General features: G+C 34.6%; 2 protein-coding genes across 7 annotated transcripts; one reads left to right on the top strand and one right to left on the bottom strand.

Moving 5' to 3' along the window:
- On the top strand, positions 587–6,737 carry LOC18609937 (protein indeterminate-domain 5, chloroplastic). 2 transcript variants are annotated; one of them, XM_018116139.1, is made up of 5 exons: positions 587–857; positions 958–1,265; positions 1,594–1,990; positions 3,801–5,051; positions 6,455–6,737. In XM_018116139.1, exons 2-4 carry the CDS (start codon positions 1,112–1,114, stop codon positions 5,017–5,019), a joined length of 1,770 nt encoding a protein of 589 aa, XP_017971628.1. In that variant the 5' UTR covers positions 587–857; positions 958–1,111; the 3' UTR covers positions 5,020–5,051; positions 6,455–6,737. The 2 variants fall into 2 exon arrangements, with proteins under 2 accessions (XP_017971628.1, XP_017971629.1); XM_018116140.1 differs by having other exon boundaries at positions 612–1,269.
- Positions 11,478–16,006, bottom strand: LOC18609936 (protein indeterminate-domain 5, chloroplastic). 5 transcript variants are annotated; one of them, XM_007045306.2, is made up of 4 exons: positions 15,783–16,006; positions 15,286–15,549; positions 14,566–14,962; positions 11,478–13,078 (listed from the first exon to the last, which is right to left on the bottom strand). In XM_007045306.2, exons 2-4 carry the CDS (start codon positions 15,437–15,439, stop codon positions 11,845–11,847), a joined length of 1,785 nt encoding a protein of 594 aa, XP_007045368.2. In that variant the 5' UTR covers positions 15,440–15,549; positions 15,783–16,006; the 3' UTR covers positions 11,478–11,844. The 5 variants fall into 5 exon arrangements, with proteins under 5 accessions (XP_007045368.2, XP_007045369.2, XP_007045367.2 ...); XM_007045307.2 differs by having other exon boundaries at positions 15,919–16,006; XM_007045305.2 differs by having other exon boundaries at positions 15,688–16,004.

Raw genomic sequence — 24,070 nt, 5'->3', positions numbered from 1 at the left:
AGTGGATTAGCTGAGTCCCAAGGGGGGAAAGTCTTGTTGATCCCTGTTTTTGCCCTTTGCATGTAAGAAAAAACCAAAGTGCTCTCAAAATTCTCAAACAGTAACAAAACACTACTACGTACAACAACACAACACCCTCTTAAGTCTTTAAGTTCTTAGTTTCAACTAACAAACTTCGAACTACGGAATTTTTTTTTTCCAATCAATTGTTTGTGTCAGGTGTTGGCAAGAAACTATTTGATTTTTTCTTCTTTTTGGGATTGAAATTCCTTGGTGTTTTCCTGCAGAAAAAGGAAAAAAAGATAGATTTGCTGGGGTGTGTGTTTAATTTTTGTGAAAAGATTTTTACCGTGTGAGGCCCTGTGGGAGAGAGAGAGAGAGAGAAAGGGTGATGATAGCAAGTTTGTCTGCAAGTGAGTAAGAAGATACGAAATAAGAGAGAAAGAGGGGAAGGGAAGGGAAGGGCTGTTCATGCTGCTCTCACGCACCATCCCATGTCGTTATGCGGCTAATGGATTGGGTCCACCGACCTGTAGGCCTTACCTTCTCTCATCTCTCTCTCTTCTCTCTCTCTCTCTCTCAACTCTCATTTAATTTGATTTTCCAAGGCTATTTGTAAGAATTGAGCAAAATCAGGCAATAAATTTGTGGGGAGAAAAAAAGGGTAAGAGAGAACAGAATTACTAATAAAAAGAAAAAAAAGGGAAATCTGCTGAGGGGAGGTATATGTGTTAGTGTATCTGCATGACAACAAATCAGAGATGAAACATAGTAGCATCACTTTGTTCACAATTTGGCATTTAAAAGGAAGAGAAAGAAACACTAGAGGAAAGAGAGAAGCTGCAAAATGTCCATAGGTTGATTTCTTTTCCTTTCTCTTCAATCTTTGCCTTTTTAAGGTTCCATTAATCAATTCGACTCAAAAAGCTCGAATCGCCCTTTTCTCGGCTTTTTCAGATAAGATTTCATAGGAATACCGAAAAATTTCAATGTGGGGTTGCTGTTAGATAATGGGTTTTTGAAGACAAGATTGATAGCTGAGAGAGAGAAGAATAACTTTTTGCAGAAGACAAGTAGAGAAGAAACAGCAAGAGCCAGGGTTTGTCTAAAGATGGCTGCATCTTCCTCCTCGGGGCCTTTCTTTGGAATTAGAGATGAAGATCAAAACCAGATGAAGCAACAGCCTTCTTCAACACCAACTTCATCCACAGGGCCAGCTCCAGCGCCGCCTCAGAAGAAAAAGAGAAACCAACCTGGAACACCAAGCAAGTATCCAATTAATTTTTATCTAATTATAAGATTCTCCTAATTAATCTAACTAAAGATATTTCACCAATTGAAAGTAAATAGAATTCCTTTTAATTATTTTCCAAGTTGTTCTTGCTAGCTATTTCTTTCCTTGTATACATACATATAAAGAAAGAGAGTAAAAAACACAAGGCAAACCCTAAATTTTGAAAGTTTTTGAGTGGAAATGACGAGGGGTGAATGATTTTTGAAATTCTTTTCAGTCATCCAGAACATTTCTTCCTTGTAATCAAATTTAGAATTTTCTAATAATTTCTTGTTTGGCATTTTTTCTGAACAAAGCAGATCCAGATGCGGAAGTGATAGCACTATCTCCCAAGACCCTAATGGCAACAAACAGGTTCATTTGTGAGGTATGCAACAAAGGATTCCAAAGGGAGCAAAACTTGCAGCTCCACAGAAGAGGACACAACCTGCCTTGGAAACTAAGGCAGAAGACTACAAAAGAAGTGAAGAGGAAGGTTTATCTCTGCCCTGAGCCCACATGCGTCCACCATGACCCTTCCAGGGCACTTGGTGACCTTACTGGCATCAAAAAGCATTACTCAAGAAAGCACGGTGAAAAGAAATGGAAGTGCGAGAAGTGTTCGAAGAGGTATGCCGTGCAATCTGATTGGAAAGCTCATTCAAAGACCTGCGGGACTAGAGAGTACAGATGTGACTGTGGCACTCTCTTCTCAAGGTAGATGATACTGATAATAATCTATAATCTTTCCTTCACATTTTCCCATTAGACCGTTTTTTGCATATAGCGTGACGCCATTCACCATCTTCTCGACTCTTCTTTTGGTTTAAAGGCATCGATAAAAAGAAAAGGCTCCATAGCTCATGTGCCGTATTCCCACTGGAGCACAACAAAGGGAACGAGGCGTTATAGTTTCTGCTTGGCCTGTTGGGTTAGCAATTAGATTCCTCAGGTGCCAAGGGATCGAAAAGTTTGATGCTTTTGTTTTTTTGAATTTTTGTTAGTTTTCTTGCAATTGAGTCTCTCTCTCTTCTCCTTCTCCCTTTTTTTTCTTTGATTTTTTAAGTTCAGTAATGAAGATGGTGAGTGCAGAAAACAAACAAGCTTCCACGTGAATAATCTGTGGGAACTGCCATTGCGAGTAGAGGTTCTAGGCTGCTATCCATCAAACAACTAAACTCCCCAAAACCAAAAAAAAAAAAAAAAGAGAAAAGGAAAAAGAAAACAGTTCGTCTTTTGTTTCTCCTTGGAACCACCGCCCTTTTTCGTTTTTACTTTTCCCTATTCACGTGCTGCTATGCCATGTAGAGTTTGCTGTGTTGTTGTTGTTACCATGTTTGTTCTCTTGTGGGTTGGCTAGATGTGTTCAGGTCTGTGCTCTTGCAGGTACCCCTTTCAATGATGACGTTAGCCTCTAAACTCTAACCAAACTTCTACCTCCATAGTCCCTCCCTCTCTCTCCAAGGTTCTAGCTTCGAAATCTGTGGTCTTTTGTGTAGAGGATTGCAGTCTCACCCTTGGGGGTCTGAGCCTGAGAGAGTTGATTGAATTTTCAGGAATTCAAAAGGCAAGAAAGAAAAAGTGAAACCCTCATGGCTTTTTTAGCTTCTTGTTTTAGAAAAACGATATTCTTATAACTGGAAATCAGAGTGTTTGATGAGTTTTGCATTAATTGAAGACAAAGTCCTTGGGCTTCTTGATTGATCACTTTTCACTTGGTTGAATACATTCTCTTGTTGCATTTATTGAACGCCAGTTCTTGAAATGGCAGTCATGGTTGATTGATTAATCATTTTCAAGTTTTAGAGAAATTCTTTTGACCTACCCTCTTCAATTACGTTTCTGTCTTGTAGGCAATTTTAGTTAAAAACTTCCTTTCTCTACGTACTTATTAGCTTCCACTATCTTTTCACCCTCCTCTTTTTCTATTACCATTTCAGCATTGCTGCTTGCTAATCGTTTTTCTCGCTGCTTTAGGGTTTCTACACTTTTACATTTCCTGTTATCCGAATCCTAATACTTCTCAGGGTAAGTCTGACTTAGGACACCCCATTCAACAGCTTTGTTTGCCCATGTAGAAAAGCGCTGCCTGTCAATGTAAACCTTCTCTTTTTTTTTTTTATTCCTTTCATTTTTAGGCCAGATAATATCTACAATATGAGACAAACAGAAAACAATAAGGGGGAGAAAAAAAATTTAATTGATTAGTTAGCTAATGAAAATTATTATTTGATTTCATTGACGCCATGAATCAAAATACATGGTTTCATATTCTCTAAGGTCGTTTGTTTCCACCGGACATCTTAATGTGTCCTTTAGGTAGCTAGTCACAGCTATAGATTAATTGATTGAATTTTTCTTTCCGCAAACGAACTTTCAAAATCCTATAATTGAAGTACTAAACATAGCAGACACGGGTTGCTGTTCAAAGTTTGTTTTTTTAACTCCCTTTTCAAACCGTGTCGTTGTCTTCTTTTACTATCTATCGGCGGGTATCTAATGGTTCCTTCTATTATAACTGTTGCAGGCGTGACAGTTTTATCACTCACAGGGCATTTTGTGATGCACTGGCTCAGGAAAGTGCAAGGCAGCCTCCCTCCTTGAACCCCATTGGCAACCATTTGTATGGAAGTAGCAATATGAGCTTAGGCTTGTCTCAAGCGGGTACTCAAATTTCATCGATACAAGACCAGAATAATCAGACGGGTGACATTTTAAGACTCGGTGGCGGTGCCAGGAATACCCAATTTGATCATCTTCTCCCTCCATCGATGGGGTCGTCATCGTCGTTTCGACCACAGCAATCAATGGTCTCTTCTGCCGCTTTCTTCATGCAAGAGTCCAACCAAAATTTTAATCAGGAACATCAACCTCAACAAGGATTGTTGGGAAACAAATCGTTCCAAGGACTAATGCAGTTTCCTGATATCCAAAACAACACAAGCAACAGTCCTTCAGCGGCCAATCTCTTCAACCTTAGCTTCCTTTCCACTAGTAGCAACACAAGCAGCATCAATAACAACAATAGTGCCAACACAGACAACAATTTATCATCTTCAGGTTTGCTAATCTCTGATCATTTCAACAATGAAAACGGTGCCGGTGGGACAAGCGAAGCGTCAAATCTCTTCTCAAACAACATAATGGGCGATCAAATCACCTCGAACATCCCTTCTCTCTTCAGCTCATCGGTTCAAAACAACAATATGGTACCCCAAATGTCCGCTACCGCATTGCTTCAAAAAGCTGCTCAAATGGGCTCAAATTCAAGCAACAACAGCGCCTCTCTTCTAAGAAGCTTCGGTAGCTCTTCCTCAAGCGGCACCAAACCCTCAAACTTTGGCGGCATTTTGGGAGATAACACCGGGAACAATCTACATGAACTAATGAACTCGATAGCAAGTGGAAATTCGTCCATTTTTGGAGGTGGGTCCCCAGGGGTCAATACATATAGCACTGGACATGGACAAGAAAACCCATATACAAATAGAAGTAGCATGGAACAAGAAAAACAGCAGCAAAATTTGAATGTTAGCGCTGGTGGGTCAGATAGATTGACTAGGGACTTCCTTGGCGTTGGGCAAATAGTGAGAAGCATGAGTGGAGGGGTTTCCCAAAGGGAGCAGCAACAGCAGCAGCAGCAGCAACAACAAGGCATGGGGTTAAGCACCTTGGGTTCAGAGAGAAATAATATTACTGCGCCGACAGGCCACCGATCTTTTGGAGGTGGTGGGAATTTTCAGTGAAGGAAAAAAGGGGATAAGAGGAAAGTACAAAGGTACGTAAAATTAAGTGACGTGTTAAAATGATTATATATGATTAAAGTTTACTCAGGATTTCATTGGTAAATGTGTCTTAATGCATTTTACTGAGTTTGGATTTTTTTCCTTGGTTTCTCTTTGAATTCTCTGACACAATGTCTTGCATGGGGCAGTCATGAGTTGTAGTACATATGGGTTTTGTTTCTTTTCTTGTCTCTTTGTTTTTATTTTTCTTTTAATTTTATGGGCTGGCAGTGTCACGAGTGCTGCTCTCTCCAATGTAGATGCTCAAACAAAATATCTACTCTTCCAGAGCTCATGCATCATCCACTTCTTCTACTTATTCATCATTAGAATTTTTCAAGCATAATTTATTTCCCTATTTCAAATCTGCACCACAAAAATCAAGGCACAATTTTGATTCCTTTTGTTTTATTTGGATCATTGTACTAATACTATCTTCTATGGTTGAGCATATTGGACATGGAAAATATTAATAAATAATAAATTTTTGACAGTCAAACTAATATATCATTGTATACACTCCTCCTAAATTGAAAGCTATCACTGCACCATTTTATTTGTATGATTTTTTTCTTTACAGATACTCTGATTACAAAAATTGTCTTTTTTCTTCTTCTTCTTTTTTTTTTTGTCAAAAAAGGGTCATCATATTTGAAGCACCACCCAATGAAGATGTGATATTTCTTACTTCTAGACAAAAAATTTTTACCATGCAGAAAAAATAATTCATGTAAAATGAAACTGATAGTCTTTCTAAATTACCAATTTAGATCATAGACAAAACAAAGAAGAAGGCAAATTTAATCATCATTGAAATTAATTTCAACTATATTTCTTTTGATGTAATTGATTTTTTCTTTCAGCTTTCAGCTTTCAGTTTTCAGCTTTCATATATACATATGTAATTTAAATTTAATTATAGATAGACTTCTTTTTGGAGATAAAATGTGCTTATTAGATATTTATTTAACTTCGAGCCGCATGAAAAATCGACTTTGTTTCTTTCCCTTAATATTGTCTTTGTCTTAGATCGGAGGGAAGAAAACAACCAAAAGATTCTTGTTTTTTATCACAGAAAGGGCAAAGAGGAGTTCTTCCATGAATATAAATTTTTTTATCCCAAATCCTTCCACCTGCTGCATACATTCTGACTTCCATTTCTTTCAGATTTGTCTACTTATCAGATAAGAATAAAATTAAAGAATAAGATGATGATGATGATGATGATAATGATGGTGATCAAATTGAGTTTCCTTCTCTTGTCATAGTCATATTATGTTGATACAAACAAAAACGTAGCATGCATGCTGGATTATTGTGTGTTGAATTTTCCCCCGTATTAAGGCTGCTTGGCTGCTTGCTATGATCTTAATTATTAACTTTGGCTTTTTTGCAGATATTGTTGCCATGGAAAGGCCTTTTTGCTCTTACCATCTTTTCCATTTCGATACGTCAAGTGAAACAATATGGAGAATTAGAGGCCAAAGGGGTTTTCAAGAATCTGATCAAACCAGCCTAGGCAGCTTAACCCTAAAATCCAAGCTGTATTGTATGAACTTTTTTTTCTTCCCCTTAAATGTTAATGGGATGAGTTTCCAAATCAGTCCCAGCTACAATCTTATCATACTTTGGATGGTGACTTTACCCAAAAAAAAAAAGAAAAATCTTTTCTTGTTTCATTTTCAGTTAGTTCTACTTTATGCAAAGATATTTATTAGCCAGCCGTCCTTGTAGAATAAGGATCGAATGTCGTTTCTTATTCTCCAGATATGCTCCCAAACCAAGACAATTTTGTTCAGCAGCCCTTGAGAACAATCGGGTTGTTAGCTACTCGCGACTGGAGAAACTGAGCTCGAAAGACATGAAATGGTCATCCTGTTATCAATTATCATGCACGACTAAAATTTCTTGTGCATTTCCTTAAATTATTCGAAAAAAAAAGCATTTAAATTGTTTTAAAATTAGCTAACAGAAAGGCCTGGTTAGAATTCATTATTGAATTAACAAAACTGATAACTTTTTTTTTATGTGGGAATTTAAACAAAAGAAGGTAAAAACCTTACCTTGATTACCCCTTACACATACAGACATATTTATTGTTGAGCAGGAATTGATCTATGGTGTATTAGCATGTGACTTTAATGGAGCTTAATTGAGTGTGTAATATAATACACAATTACTGATCTATATGCATATGCACACATGCAAATATTTTCAAATATTTTGACATATTTATATACTTATTTGATATATATATATATATATATATATATATATATATATCATTTTGATGATCAAAACGTCTCGGTTTTCAATACTTAAATAGAATCTTTTTATGATAGTTTCTCTAGGGTAAATTTGTGTTCATACCTAGCCAAATCATGAGAACAAAATCGTCTTTAATTACCTTAGATCACTTGATGATCTATATTCCCAACCTTTTAAAGACATTACATCTATACTTTTGAAGTGATTTGATGTTTCTTGATGATTTGAAATTATCAACAAGAACTAAGGGTAAAAGCTCCAAGACTACAATCACGCTCACATGAACAGGCATACGCAATTACCCCAGGAAAAAGCAATGCTACAATATGGTATAGAAGTTTCCTAAATTGACCTGTGACGTGTATATGTGTAGGATGAACCAAATCCTCGATGGATTTGATTCTTTCAATATTAGAGGGCCCTAGCTAGTACATTTTCTCTTCTCTTGTACCCCTTTGTAAATACTGATCTGTGGGAATGTAATGTTATTTTTTATATTATTTATAATATTAATTGGATTAAAGGTCTCCAATGGATGCCTTGAAGCAAGAATTAGTGAGATTGATAAATAAAAATTTAGTCAAAACTTCGATTAATTGATAGATCGTACCCCCATGGGGTCGATAATTTATATAAATATATTTCCAATCAGAGTTGTTAAATAAAATAGGCCAAACCAAGTCACATGCAAACGAATGAAGGAAGACAAGAAAGACTGAGGAATGTTTCCTCAAAATGTCAACAACTACCACAAAATCCGCATTTCATATATACCTCCAATCCTTGCTCTATTATATTGTTCAAGTGGTGGGTTACAGAATGAAATTATGCCATTGTCCCTTTTCCCTTTCAAATCTCTCTCTCTCCCACATTCATTTTCATTAATTAATAGCAATAAATTAACTTGATTTAACCTACATCCTCTCGGTAATTAATTAGCGTTTTTATGTGGCAGGAAATATGTATACATCGAGACATGAGCACCGTTAATTTGTTATACATTAATTGTTTGAAACTGTGTCCAGTAGACATAATGGTATAACATGTAAAAAAAATTGCATGTTAGCATTAATTATTATTTTTTGTGTCTACTCAGACTCAAAGCTGAAGGATAAATGTCACCCACTTTAACATTTCTTTGAGATGTAACGTTGCTTTATCCATTTGAACAATTATGACGAACCACACCATAAAGTTTGAAATAATTTAAGGCTGCAATATTTCAGGTAGTTGCTATATGATTTGGCTGACTAATTCTTTCTGATATTGTATAAAAATATGATATTTAATCCAGCCGAGGGTTTATGAAAAAATGGTTAGTTTTCTTTTTTTTTTTAGATTTGTGCACATTTATATACGTATATATACACTATAATGCTTACTGATAATAGTCAAGGGTGACAATGATAGGATATCACTGGTGAAAAATGGCCACATATGTCCAAAGATCAAGAAAGAAAAAGAGAATCAATAGATCATGGACCAAGCTAGTGAATTAATGTTGACCACAACTGCTTTTAGTGTCCCTAAGATTCAAGTAAGGCATTGTTGACAATGAGTATGTACTATTGGAAGATGAAAAATGAGAGTTGACTAGAATCCCGTGCCCACATGCAATTTTCTATACTCACATTAGTACTATGAAATTCCTTATACGCACTCCAATGGTCTAAGCTCACTCATCGTTCGATTTGTTTAGATCAATTTTGTCGAGTTCAAGGTATCATGACATCTAGGTCTACAATCAAATTTTTTTAGGTTGCTAGTTTATTAAACTATGAGGGTAACTACTCATTATTAGGGGTTTAATCCCACTCGATCAGCAAACAAGAATTAAAAGTAGCTACTCTTCTGATGGTTTTATTAGTTTGGACTCTGATTCTAGCTAAGGTTGGAGAGATTTGACTACACATATAATTGTAATCTCTATTCTTCTTTAGTTTATAGCTAGTGAGGATCCCTTTCCTGTCTTCACCCCTGGATGTAAGCTAGTAAGCTGAATCACAGTTATATATATATATATATATATATATATATATTAGTTTAGTATANGTTTAGATCAATTTTGTCGAGTTCAAGGTATCATGACATCTAGGTCTACAATCAAATTTTTTTAGGTTGCTAGTTTATTAAACTATGAGGGTAACTACTCATTATTAGGGGTTTAATCCCACTCGATCAGCAAACAAGAATTAAAAGTAGCTACTCTTCTGATGGTTTTATTAGTTTGGACTCTGATTCTAGCTAAGGTTGGAGAGATTTGACTACACATATAATTGTAATCTCTATTCTTCTTTAGTTTATAGCTAGTGAGGATCCCTTTCCTGTCTTCACCCCTGGATGTAAGCTAGTAAGCTGAATCACAGTTATATATATATATATATATATATATATATATAGTTTGTGTAATCAGTGCTTTGAGCTTTTGTGCATCAGCTTCCTTTTCGTATATCTTGTTGTCCGGTTGGCCACGCCAGGGTCTCGTTACAACAATAACTTATCATAAAATGCAATAAAAACACTGTGAGGGTAGGTGACAACGACTAGAAGACACTGATCAAATGAAACCCAGAGAACTGGTTTAGGCTAAACAAAAACAATCTATTATCAAGAAAAGGCTAGGCAAATAATTAAACATATATATAAACATCTGCTGTTAATCGAGGTTGCACATGAAAGTTACATCAATATTAAACTTTTCAAGTTACAAGAGACCTTGTCTAGTTCGGTAAAGTTCCTGTCAAAAGTCACTTGAAGTTAACTTCAAACAAGAAAGTTAAGGCTCTTTAAGTGTTAATTACATATTATTAATCAGGAGGGAAGATGTATAGTACAATATAGACTTTGGGCATGGGGCCAAACCAAAGAAATAAGTGAAGGGAGACCCCTTAGGAATGAAAAGTTTAGTAATGATACTTTGTAGATGAATAGAAAGAAAGGTTAAAAATTTTAAAAGTGAAAGACTGTTCATATATTTTCTATTTTGGATGAATAAACTGTCATCACTTTGGCAGTCACGGACTAATTGATTCCATAAAGTGAAAGAGAAGACAACAATTGCGACAAAAGTGCCACATGAGTTTCCCAATTATTACCATAACGAACAATTCTGGACGCTTTATCTGCTGCTGCTACCTGAATTACAGAAATTTTCTGACCAACACTCCCAGTGACCCGGTACCACTGAGGACACTACCCTCCAAATTATGAATAATTCTTTTTTTTTTTTACTGCCGCAAAAAAAAAAAAGATTGTTCGTTTAAATAGCATGACATCTCAGCTGCTACAAGTTAAAACTTTATCTTGAAATTTTTTATCTTAAATTATGAAATTAAACGTATTAAATTTATGGAATTGTATAGAATCATCTCTCATTTTTGTAACTCGAGATTACAGTTGTTATCACTAAAAGCAATGGATCGAGTCAACATAAAGAGGAATGATGTCTTATTGTAAATACAATAAAACTTAGCCATCGGAATTAAAAAAGGAAAATAAAAGAATGGGTGTGTCTATTAAAGCATTAATTAAGGTTTTTTTTTTGTCTCTATTAATTACTAATATAAGGTGTTGGGGTTAGGTATTAGGTGGCCAAATAAATTCTCTTTTTTAATTATAAAGATATTAAAGTGCATCATCTGTCTCTCTCATTCTAAGATTGAATACTTAATAAAACTAAGTAAATGGAATAAAATAAAGAATAGAATCAAGAGGATGGAAATAAAATAATCATTAACTTGTCGAGTTCGTTGGAATGTAGTCAGCATGTTAAGATTCTTGAAGTCACTCCGAGGCCCCATGGTTTTGACATTAATTCCTGCGATCAGGGCTTACTTCATCTTCTTTTTTTCTCTGACTTTGTTTGCTTCTTGCTTCTGAATATTTTTCATTTTGGTAATACTTTTTGTCATTAGCAAAAGATGCTACTAGTACTTATTAAACAAAAATATAGTGAAACCAAAATTATACTACTTGATTAAAAGTGACCAAACAACTTAAATATTTATTGTATTAATATCATTTTGCAGAAAAAATATATATAGGTATTAAATCAAACATAATATTAGTAAAATCACCATCTTATTTTTGTAGTAAAGGGTAAAATTTGTAATTTCTAACTTTTTAAAAAGTACATGGTAAAAGTAACAATGAAATAAAACTTATGCTTTAACTGAATCTTCATGTAAAAAAAAAAAAAAGATAATGAAAAGACTAGGAAATTTCCATGTAAGGTGACTCTGCATCCAAATGAAAATGTACTAGAGAATAGTAGTAGGGAAAAGAGAAGATTATTTTTTTTTTTTTTTTTTTTGCTTACCATCTCTGTTCAACGACTAGAGTATGCAAAGAAAACAACTTAAATTGAATCTAAAGTAAACCTTAAAAACACCTTAGGAATGAAACCCTAGCTAATTCATGCCGTCAAATTCAAAACCAAGAAGAGTTTTTCCCTACATCTTAACCTACAAAGCTCGCTTGCCTGCCTCAGACCCTAGCTCGACGGCTTCTAGTCAATATTTAGAGAAGTTTTGCACTTCCAAATTGTTGATTTGCTTGAGCTGACTTCACTTCGGGGTCCAAAGAGCTAATATTGATCCCATGTTGTTCTCTCTGCGAAAAACCTCCACCCATGTTTCTTACCATTCCTCCAACACCTAGAAAATCCAAGGTTAATTTATCAGTTCCACCTATGCTTGCCGCAAGATTTTGATGCAACTTGGCCTCATTTACGTTGCAAAAGTTGGCATTATTGCTTTGCTGATCAAGAGTCATCCCACTTCCACTGAACCCTCCAAAGTTGCTATCTTGTCCATGGCCCGCCCCGAAAATGGAAGAGTTGCCGTTTGCAAGAGAGTTCATTAGCCCTTGAAGATTGCTATCGTTCTCCATCTGTGATCTTAGGGTTTCACCTCCACCACCACCGTAATTACTGCCGAAGTTAGCGGATAAAACTGGCCTATCGGATTTACTCCCACTTGCTGAAGAACTCCCCAAGCCCCTTAGCAAAGAGGAGGTGTTGTTGCTTGTAGTTGAACCCATTTGAGCAGCTTTTTGCAGCAATGCGGTGGCTGACATATGTGGAGAAATGTCCTCATGTTGCATTGAAGTGCTATAAAGAGAGGAGAGTCCTGAACCGACCTGATCTCCCATGTTAGTAGAGAACATTGCTGTCCCTTGACCACCACCACCACCATTCCCACTGTTAAACTGATTAGGGCTTAAAAACCCGGAATTTGGTAAGTTGGCAGTTGAGGCACTGGCATTTTCACTGGTACTTATGCTGCTTGCAGCACTGTTATTGGGAAAGAAGCCTAAATTGAAAAGATTGGTGGATGCGGGGGTATTGTTAGTATTCCCTTGAAGGTCAGGAAGTTGCATAAGCCCATGTAATGGTTTGTTTAGAAATGGTCCATGCCCATGGTGAGATTGATGGTCTTGATGATGAAAACCTTGGTTTGCATCAGGCATGAAAAATGCAGATGTTGGCATGTTTTGTAATGGAGAAGGATTTGATGGAGGGATGAGGTGCTCAAACTTTGCTGCTCCGGCGCTTCCCAACCTCAGCATGTTACTCGGTGGTTGATTCTGATCTTGCAATGATGGAATTTGGGAACCCACTTGGGATAGTCCTAAACTCATGTGATTACTTCCAAATAGATGACTACCCATTGTGCTTAAGTTGGTGGGGTGTCTAGCACTCTCTTGAGCCAGTGCATCGCAAAAAGCCCTGTGAGTGATAAAACTATCACGTCTGCAGCAAAGATCATGGAGAGAAAATTGTTAGTCAACCTTGGTATTCAAGGCCCAAAGTCAAAGAAAATCTAGCCATTGTTTGTTAAGAAATGAAAGTAGGATGGAATAAAGTTTGAACATAATTAGTTACTGTGACTTCTACTGGTTTAGGTTGACATGTTTGACGCATGAGGATGGGGGACCTTTAACTTGAAGATCATTTCCAATGGTTTCAACATCATGTATTTCTTTTATTTTTTCAGTTGAAAGATAAATAAAGAAAAGAGGGTATCTAGAAACAAGAAAAATAAAAAACCCGAAAATAGTAAACTTCATCTCAATGTGAATCAATGGTGTTAAGGTGTTAAATATATTCTCCCAATCCTCGGACGCAAAAGGATGAAAAAGAAAAGGTGGAACAAGGAAAATAAAACGAAGTGATGATTTTATGAAGAACTGACAAAAAGAGCAGAGCTGGAAACTGAGAAATAATTTCAGTTTCCTAAGAAAAATGAAAGAAGAGGAGCGGAGTACAAAAAAAGAGCGGACAGAAATTCTGGGTTTAAGCTGAAAATGATCAATCAATTCAAAGTTCAACTACCATCTTGAGGACAAGTTGTTTAATAAATGAAGTGGGGAATCATTTCCAGGTTGATGAAAGACCAGAAATCCCAGAGACGCCTATAAATTTCTGGGACTGTCTGCAATAAATGGAAAAACCCTGACCAGAAGTCTATCATCCATGCAAAGAATATTTTTCCACAACCGTGAAAGCTCTTAATAAATGACAAACATTTTCAGAAGCCCAATGCTTCACCAATAGGACTTTCAAAAAGGACTGGTAAAACACACTTTCTCTCCAGATAAGTGCTGCACTAAGGAATGGAGAATTGTCCTCGAACTGCTCAGCGATAGAGAGAGCAGAGCATCTTACTTTAACCCCACAACCCTAACGTTTTTGTTGATAAGAAGAGGGTGGGCAAACAACGAAGAAAACAAGGGCTGTAAACATATGCAAAACCCACATGACAACAAATCCAGTAACAATATCCTTCCTGACAACGTATAAATAAACAACACGTGAATAGGGAAGAGATGTAAGGCGGTGTTACCGAGGGAGACATAACAAAGATAAAATTTTGTTTTACTTTTTCTCATTTCTCTCTTTTTCTCTCCCTATCATTCAGTGTTAGAAGTAGTAATTTTTTAATTTTTGATTTTTTTTTTGCCTGGAATCCTCATCAGCCATGGCAGTTTCGCAGATTATTATTCACGTGCTACCAGTCCTTTAAGAGTTTAAAGAGAAGAAGAAGAAGAGAGATCTAATCCATAGACAAGTAATCCAAAAAGGTCAAACAAAAGAACAGGCTTTTTCTCTTCCCAACTCTTAGTCCCCAAATCTTTCAAACACTTTTTTTTTCGTTTGTCAACTTTCATCATAACGTAAGAAAAAAAAGGGGAAAAAAAGTAGTAATTATGTGAATGATTATGTATATGATTAATTACCTTGAGAAGAGAGTACCACAGTCACATCTGTACTCTCTAGTCCCGCAGGTCTTTGAATGAGCTTTCCAATCAGATTGCACGGCATACCTCTTGGAGCACTTCTCACACTTCCATTTTTTCTCGCCATGTTTTCTTGAGTAGTGCTTTTTGATGCCTGTGAGATCACCTAGAGCCCTAGAGGGGTCATGGTGGACGCATGTGGGCTCAGGGCAGAGATAAACCTTCCTCTTCACTTCTTTTGTAGTCTTCTGCCTTAGCTTCCAAGGCAGGTTGTGTCCTCTTCTGTGAAGCTGTAAGTTTTGCTCCCTTTGGAACCCTTTGTTGCATACCTCACAAATGAACCTGTTTGTTGCCATTAGGGTCTTGGGAGATAGTGCTATCACTTCCGCATCTGGATCTGCTTCGTCCAGAAATAATGCCAAACGAAAAATTATTAGAAAAATGGGAGGGGAAACAAAATAAAACCCAAGACTTAATTGTGAGGGAGAGAAAGAAGAAACCATCTCAAACAAACACAATGTCCGGAATAAATTATATGATGAAAACTGACGAATTTCTAGATTAGGGTTCCTTGGGTAATCTTTGTTTTTTGAATTAAAATAAATGAACAAGAACAAAAACCTCTTTTGTTATTGGCCTTACTCATTGGATACATGTGCTAAAATCCTCAAAAGAAAAAAAAAAAAAGAACATAACAGATGTATGTAAAGAGATACTTGCTTGGTGTTCCAGGCTGATTTCTCTTTTTCTTCTGAGGTGCAGTGGTTGGAGCAGTTGAGGAAGTGGGTGTGCTGGAAGATTGTTGTTGTATCATCTGGGTTTGATTTTCTTCCCTGGTTCCAAAGAACGGTGTGGATGATGAGGCGGCGGCCATCTTCAAAGATACTATGGCTGTTAATCGTTGCTTGCTTCTCTTGTTGTTAATTTCTTCGGGCTAGGCTTAGCTGCTACTTCTTCAGTTCTTCTTCTTCAACACCACCAAACCTAGAATTCAGAAATCACCCAAATTACCATAATCGGCATAAAATTTTCAGCTTTTCTCCTCTCTCAGGATTTGTAAAAGTTGAGTTAATAGAAAGAAAAGCAAAATAAAGGGTTGCTGCCATGGGGGGATGTTTTTACCTCCCCTAGCTCTAGTTCCCCTTTGAAAATCATTTCAGAAACAATCCACTAAGAAACAAGAGGAAGAAAAACTACAGATAAAACCCACAAAATACCAAGAGAAAAGTATATAAGGAGACAGCTACAATCCGGAGTCGAAGAGAAAGAAAACAATCAAAAGTATAGGCCTCTCCCCTTTCTCAGCAATTGTTGTTTTTTGATTTATAAAATATGGCTAACTCTTAAACTTACTCAATCATTTCATGTCATATATGCATAAACAAATACATACATGTCTATCCCCATATGTATACCCATCTCTCTCTCTCTCTCTCTCTCTCTCTCTCTNAGATACGAAATAAGAGAGAAAGAGGGGAAGGGAAGGGAAGGGCTGTTCATGCTGCTCTCACGCACCATCCCATGTCGTTATGCGGCTAATGGATTGGGTCCACCGACCTGTAGGCCTTACCTTCTCTCATCTCTCTCTCTTCTCTCTCTCTCTCTCTCTGTGGTGTATTCTTATAGTATTTCTCAATACTTTCTGTTGTCGTAGTAGAATATAAGTTTTTCCTTTCCTTTTTCTTTTTTAACTTCACAAATTGTTTCAGGAAAAATGAGTGTAATTGAGGGGCGAAGGGGCGTTGCTGTCACTGTTCATGCAGCTCTCACACAGCGAAATGTGTCGTTATGCGGCGATGCTTTGGGGGCCACCAACCTGTAGGCCTTACCCTCTGCCCATCTCTCCTTCTCTTATTTCGTATCTTCTTACTAGCATCAAGACAAGCCTCCCTTTCGTCATTCCATCGCCGCTCTTACACGGTCTTCATCCCATATATATTTTCACCTCTTTTCTGTATTTTCTTACACCCTCCATTTTTTATACTACATTTTGGACAATGATGCATTTCACAGCGCCATATTCTCTTCGTCAAATAACCTTGTTTGTTAATTCGTGAGTTTTGTTTTCGTAAGCAACATAAAATTTAATTTGTTTTTTTTCATTCATTCACATTCATTTCAATTTGTTTCAAATCTATTCATCTACCAATACACCTTAAAACATAGATGAAATTTACCAATAATATATCATTAATATTTTAAATCAGAACGAAAATGAAATAGTGCAATAGACTAATAATGTAACTTACTCAACTTTTTTTGATGACAATTTCATTCCCTCTGTCATCATAAATAGTGCTCTTTTGACTCATTTAATAAATTAATTAGGCAGAGACATGCAAAGATGTTTTATTGTTCATTAATTTGTTGATTAAATATATGAATCATTACTATCAGAAGTAATTAAGTGTAATTAATCTTGTGAGCTTGCGCTGAGTACATTCCTGAGTTGCGTGCCTGCGTTACAAGAAATTCAACACCAAAAATTAACTTCCATTGTTTTTTTTTTTCTCAGCCAATCAAAATATTTCATTGATAATATAATGGTAATTACAAAGGAGGAGATGCAATAGCAGTCCAGCTAAGACAACATTCAAATGGCGAGCAAAACGCTTTTGCAATGAATGATGCTTACCATGTTATTATTTAACACCGATAAAATCCAAAATGCTGCTCTAATCATTCTAAAAAACACTTTGGCTCCTCTTATTTTAAATTGATGTTTTTGATCTTTTAATTGTTAACATTATTAGTCAACCGTTAAAAAAAACTGAGACTCAATACCACATAAATATTTTTACACACAAATGCCCCTTATATCATTTTTTCAAATTAGGCATATTCTCTTTGGAAAAAAAATCCGCTCATCCTCTTCCAAAAACCTTGATCAGAAAAAAATTAAAGGAATTTTGAACTTGGAAAAGATAATTAATAGTTAAAAATAGGATTTTGAACTCCAAAAAATATAAAAAATTAAAAAAATCACATAAAAGAAGAAAACAAATGAAAGACCTTGGTGGGTGCAGCTTATATGGGATCAACGTTAGTGAGTATGCGATCAATGTTAGTGAATCTTCTCCTTTTCAAATGGCAATGGTCAAGAAACATAAACAATTTTTTTGTATGTCCTTTTTCTTAATTAAATCAAAATTCCTTTAGTTAAAAGAGCTAAAGTTAAGAGAAAAAGTAAAAGAAAAAAAAAACAAAATCCAGCGAGAGAAAAGAAAAATCTTCAAGCATCAAGAAGAAAAAAGGAAGTTGAAGAATGAGTGTTAATTATTATAAGATTCTTCAAGTGGACCAATATGCAAAAGATGAAAATTTGAATAGGGATGTCAATGGGTACCTTGTTATAAGGTACCCATGGATATCCAACCCAATTATATAGGGTTAGGGTACTTTATAATCGGATTTGAAATGAGTTCGAATAGTAATTTTACTATATGTATCGAGTTCGGGTACTACTCCTTGGGTATTTGCTACCCGAAGCCCGATTATGTTAATATTCAAATTTAGGCAGGTACCCACCCCAAATCCAAACCTTATACCCATTTATATAACATTTTATTAATATTTATATAATAAATAATAGACAATTAAATTAAATATGTAAAATTTTGCAGGTGTTTGGATTTTAACTTGGGTAAGGATGAGAAATACGCCACATTTTTAGCAATTCATGAATAATTCATTTTGATAAAAATTGATAGTTATATTAATGATATATGATTTTTAGTCAAATTAATAATGTGATGTCATTAAGATATTTAAATTAAAAAACTATTAGATTATTAGTTATGTTTAAATAATATGAATATCTTATCATTTTACAAGAAATATAATTATTATATATATATACTTTTATATAAACATATTTAATTTTTATTTTGTATTTTACAAAAATTGTAACTTATAAAATTTTCAGTTATAATAAATATATTTTTGTTTATGTAAACTTATAATAATACATATACCTAAAAAGAGACTGTGAGATCAAAATAGTTTTGCAGCTTTTTTTTTAATTTCATATAATTAAAGACAAACCTATAGAGTTAATAAAATTAATTCTTGAAAGTATGATTATTAATCAACTTGCAATTTAATATATATATATATATATATATATATATATATATATATATATATATATATATATATATATATANTGATTATTAATCAACTTGCAATTTAATATATATATATATATATATATATATATATATATATATATATATATATATATACACTTTATATATTGTATTAGTTTATAAGGAATATAATTACTATTATACATATACTTTTATTCAACTTTTGGCTTGATGAGACGAGCTTTAAGGGTATGTTCATCGAGGCATGGTCTGAGACTAGTAATCTGGATAATAAAAAGGTGGCTGTATAGCACCGGTTAAGGGGCACTAAGCAAGCAATTTGGAAGTGGCAGAAAGAGGTTATTGGCGTTGGTGATAGAATTCACAACTTGGAGATTGATATCCAATCCTTGTTTGATGAACTACACCAGGAAGGTCACAATGCAAAAAAACATTAACAACTTTCTAGGCTGAAAGGTGACATATGGAAACTTTACAGGATGGAGAAGCACACTTGAGAGCAAAAAGCCTATGTAAAATGTTTTCTTTATGGCAATAGAAACACTCGCTACTTCCACAACATTGCTTCGGCTAGAAGGAGAATCAAACATATTGATAAAATTCTTAGCCATGTTGAAGAGCTGGTTGATCTAGCAACTATTAAAAAAAAGGTTGCCAAGCATTTTGAGAGGCTTTATGAGCAAAAACTAATAGTTGAACTTCGGGGTCTCCACTGTGGTCTTATAAAGCTCAGAACTCAATCTTCTAGCTCTCTAGAAGGTAAGTTCACTGTTGATGAAATTTAGGAGATTATTGATAGCTGCAACAGAACAAAGCCCCAGGTCCGAATGGTTTCACTTTCAATTTCATCAAAGATTAGTGGGATGTCATTAATAAGGATGTTATGAGGCTAATGAATGATTTTTATGACTCCGAACCATTGACAAAGGAATTAATGCTTCCTTCATCACATTAGTTCCTAAGAAAGAGAACCCCATTGCACTAAATAACTACTGGCCTATTATCCTAATAGGTTGTTTGTATAAAATTATTGTGAAGATCCTTGCTAGAAGATTGAGGGTTGTCATTGATGAGGTAGTGGGCATCAACCAATTCACATTTATCCATGAGCGCCTACTTTTGGACTGCTCTTTTATTGCAAATGAAATGGTTGACACCATGAAAATGAATAGAAAATGTGGTCTTATCTTCAAAATGGACTTCAAGAAAGCTTTTGATAGTGTTGCTTAGGAGTTCCTTAACTACATCGTAACCATTTTGGGCTTTGGTTGCAGATGGCGTATGTGGATATGGGCTTGCATCTCCACTGCCTGTCTCTATTTTTGTTAATAAGTCCTTTATTAGAGAGGTACTTATGGGTAGAGGAATGAGGCAAGGTTGTTCCCTTTCTCCGTTACTCTTCAACTTAGTGATGGAGGTTTTTTGCTTGATGATGTACAAGATGACTAACAGTTAGCTTGTGAAAGGTGTTGAGGTTGGTCGTTTATGAGTTCATGTCTCACTTCTTTAAAACACATATGATATGATAATCTTTTCTAACCTAGACATATGCTCTCTTATTAACCCTAAACGTATCTTAAAGTGTTTTCAAGCTATTTTGGGATTGAAAATTAATTTTTAAAGAAGTCAGCTTTACGATGTTGGTGTTGACCAGAGTGTTGTGGAAGCATAAGTTGACCAAATCAGCTGCAAGGCAGGTAAACTTCCTTCTATCTACTTGGGCCTTCTTTTGGGATCTAGACAAAATTCCATTAGTCTGTGGCAATCGATTGTTCAACGATTCGAAAGTAAATTGGCCTTCTGAAAGGCCAAGTCCCTTTCAATGGGTGGGCACGCTACTTTTCTTAAATCAATACTCAATAGTCTTCCAAATTTCTATATGTCAATCTTCCAAATGTTAGCTAGTGTGTGAGATTCCATCAATAAAATTCAGAGAAGATTTCTCTAGGGTGGGCTTAACCTTGTTCGTAGACTTCATCATGTTTGGGATTCGGTTTGCAATTATTGTGATTTAGGAGGTCTTGGTATTATTGATGTTGACCTCAAGAATAGAGCGCTCCTTAACAAATGGCTTTGGCATTTTGGAAATGTTTCAAGGAGCCTTTAAAAGCAAGTGATTATGGGAAAAATTAGTGATGAGGAAAATAGGCTCATCCCGAGGCCTACCCAAGGAACTAAAGCCTCTTGTATGTGGGAAAATATTACCGAACCTCTTCATGGCAGTGGCAACTTTAGCTCCTTGGTTTTAGAAGGTATTGGCATTGCCATCGGCTGTATTGAGATAATCTTTCTCAACTCAACTACCTTTGTCTCCATTTTCTTTATTTATTCTCTCTCCTTAGAATCCATTGTAAAATAGTTTAAAAAATACTTGATAATCAAAAAATAAAGAAGTTAAAAGAAAATTGAAAAAAATATTTTATTAACAAATTACTTCGACGTCATTGACAATTTTACTTTTTACATTTTTAAAAAAATAAAATATGAAGGTATAATGCTCAAATAAGTTCCTAAACTATTCATGAATATTCAAATAAGTTTTTATTTTTTTATTATATTTAATCAAACCCCCGTACTTTTATTTTGAGTCAAATAAACCTTTATAATTAATGATTAACTGATTGTCATTAATAAAAACGTCATTTATCATTTTATATTCACATGGTACTGACATGACATTGATGTGGGGGTTGAAAAATGCTACATAATCATGTTATCATGTCGAATTAGCATATCATATCATCATCAATTATGATATGCCAATATGCTACATCATAATCAATTATGATATTTTAGCATATCATATCAACGTTACACAATATAGATAACAATAAATATTTTAACTAAGTTAATCATTAGTTATAAAAGCTTATTTGTCTTAAAATAAAAAGCAGAAGGATTTATTTGGTTCAAAATAGAAATATAAAGACTTGATTGAACACAATAAAAAATATGAGAACTTATTTGAATTTTTTTGAATAATTTAAAAACGTTTTTGTAGATTATGCCAAATATAAAAATATCAACTAATCAAATTTTTTTTTATTTTTTAGTTTTTTGCTCATAGGACACATGACTATAAACCGCATTAATGAATACATAGGGCACGTCGTATCCGTTTGGCACCTAAAACGTCATGCTTTTTCTTTTAATATTATGAAGAACATATAGACACAGTACTTGAGTGAGATTCACAAGTTCATAAAAAGATAATGATAAGAGAAAAATCAATTATATTAAGTATAATTTACAATCATTCCCAACTTCATCTTTAAGAGAATTGATGGGTTTAACTACTACTTATCAAATAAAGAAAAAAGTTACATATAATTTCAAGGGAGATTTCAATTGAAAGTATCAGAAGCAAATTTAACAAAAGTAATTGAGCTGTAGTTCATGAGGTGAAAGTATAGTTGACCTAAAATTCCCAAGGGCTAATGCCAGCCCGAAAAGCTTGTACCTATGCACCTTATAAATTCAAACTTTGTTCAGAAGAGGTAACATGTATTTGCTTTCAATTAATAGGCATTTATTGGTAATTTTCCAAATTGATAAACAAGGTTGTATGAGTCAACATCTTCACCAAAAAGCGTCAAACTTTCATGGACAGTTGGGGAGGGAATCTATCCATAAATGTGCATGATAGTGAATGTCTAGTCTACACTTCAAACTTCAAACACAAAATCCAAAGAAAATATTCTTAATCTAGGAAAACCATTTCAATTCTCTCTTCTCAACTTATTTTGTAGTTTTCTAAATAATAATAACCTATTAATGCTTGTAATTAATAAGTATACATGGGGGAAAAATAAACGGAATTAACAACCGATGATGCAAGTAGATATAGGCTCTCAAAGCAGCAAGGGGTAGTTGAGTTGAGAAAGATTATCTTGAATGGAATTAATACATCATGAGATTGCTCCATTCATTCTGCCTAACTGGGGGCGTCAACAAGTTAAACCTAGACACAAGACAAGATTTGGCTGAGCTCCCAGTCTCATACCAGAGTTGAAACCAGCCTCATTGTGATTAGCTCGTATAGCATTAATAACAGAGAAATAATAAAAAGTCTGAAAAAAAAGTGGTCAAAATAAATCAAGTAAAAATTTATATTATTTACATATTGTCATAATTTTTGTCTCTCATGTTGACTTTCAGACTATTTAGCACTATCTATTTATCTGTCTAGCTATATATATATATATATATATATATTATATAATGAAAAGTAAATTAAGAATACCACTTAGGGTAGTTGAGACAAGAAAACTTAATTGCTGTGTAGGCCTTACTTTACAAAAAGCGTTTGAAATTAAAATATAACATATTATTGGCGGTGGAATTTTTTGGATCCAACAAAATCACCAAATATAAAGTTGACATGAGGTCAGCGTTAGGTCAGGGGAATGGCAGCACTAATCCAATTGTATATCATCATACACCTAACAATAATTTTCTTTTCTTTTTTTTTTTCTGAAATGAATTCAGCTTAATTGATTGTCTTTGAACCGCTATGTATCCTTATCAAATACATTTCCCACCATCTTAACTCTTTGACGTGATCGAGGGTTCTATGTATGATTTAAAAAAAAAAAGCCAATTTACAAATCAAATTGGTAAGTACTGTCATTAAGTTTTGCTAATAAGTACTCCAATTATATTTAATTTAAAGTTATATTTTCATCCAATACATTGAAATTCATCGAATTTATGAAACATAATACTTTAAAAAATTATTGAATTATATATTTTAAAAATTTTAAATAAATTTTTATTTTTTATTATATTTAATTAAGCTCATATACTTTTTTTTGAATCAAATATGCCTTTATGACTAACGGTTGATTAATTGTAATTAATTAAAATATTATTTATCGTTTTATGTCCATGTGACACTGATGTGAAGGGTTAAAAAGATCATGTGATTATACCATTTTGTTATATCACCATCCACTATAATATATCAGCATGTCACATTATTTGACATGTAAAAATAAATATTAACTTTATTTTTTTTTGAAAAGCAACCGAGTTCTATTTTCAATAATCAAGTACAATCAACCACTCTTAAAGACCATGCCAACTAAGATCAATCTCAGTTTTCATACATATATAAGAAGCAAAACCTACTAAACTCGTAGGAAAGAACACAGACCACATGGTTAATGACATTCCATCACAACCCATGCGGCCAAAACATTACTGATACAAACTAGAAAAAACCAATCACTAGTTGATTATCTAAAGAAAGTCTTTTCTGTTTACCCCAGCTTTGGCAAGAGCATTCACTAGACAATTGGTAGCCTACGAAGTATGCTTAATGTTCCAACTGCCCGCATGAGTTTTAATACTTTTAATATGTAGAATCCACTTCCTTGGCCTCCACGGGACGGAGT

The sequence above is a fragment of the Theobroma cacao genome, chromosome 2, assembly GCF_000208745.1.
Source record: "Theobroma cacao cultivar B97-61/B2 chromosome 2, Criollo_cocoa_genome_V2, whole genome shotgun sequence".
NCBI classification, from domain to species: Eukaryota; Viridiplantae; Streptophyta; class Magnoliopsida; order Malvales; family Malvaceae; genus Theobroma; species Theobroma cacao.
Note: the sequence above shows the minus strand (reverse complement) of the source record. Positions and strands in the feature narration are given on the sequence as shown.

Excerpts from the sequence above, each read along its gene's own strand:
- LOC18609937 (XM_018116139.1), top strand. The coding sequence starts at position 1,112 with ATGGCTGCATCTTCCTCCTCGGGGCCTTTCTTTGGAATTAGAGATGAA. Across the intron at positions 1,266-1,593 it reads AAACCAACCTGGAACACCAA|ATCCAGATGCGGAAGTGATA; the intron begins GCAAGTATCCAA and ends TGAACAAAGCAG. Across the intron at positions 1,991-3,800 it reads TGTGGCACTCTCTTCTCAAG|GCGTGACAGTTTTATCACTC; the intron begins GTAGATGATACT and ends TAACTGTTGCAG.
- LOC18609936 (XM_007045306.2), bottom strand. The coding sequence starts at position 15,439 with ATGGCCGCCGCCTCATCATCCACACCGTTCTTTGGAACCAGGGAAGAA. Across the intron at positions 14,963-15,285 it reads AAATCAGCCTGGAACACCAA|ATCCAGATGCGGAAGTGATA; the intron begins GCAAGTATCTCT and ends TGGACGAAGCAG. Across the intron at positions 13,079-14,565 it reads TGTGGTACTCTCTTCTCAAG|ACGTGATAGTTTTATCACTC; the intron begins GTAATTAATCAT and ends TCTTTGCTGCAG.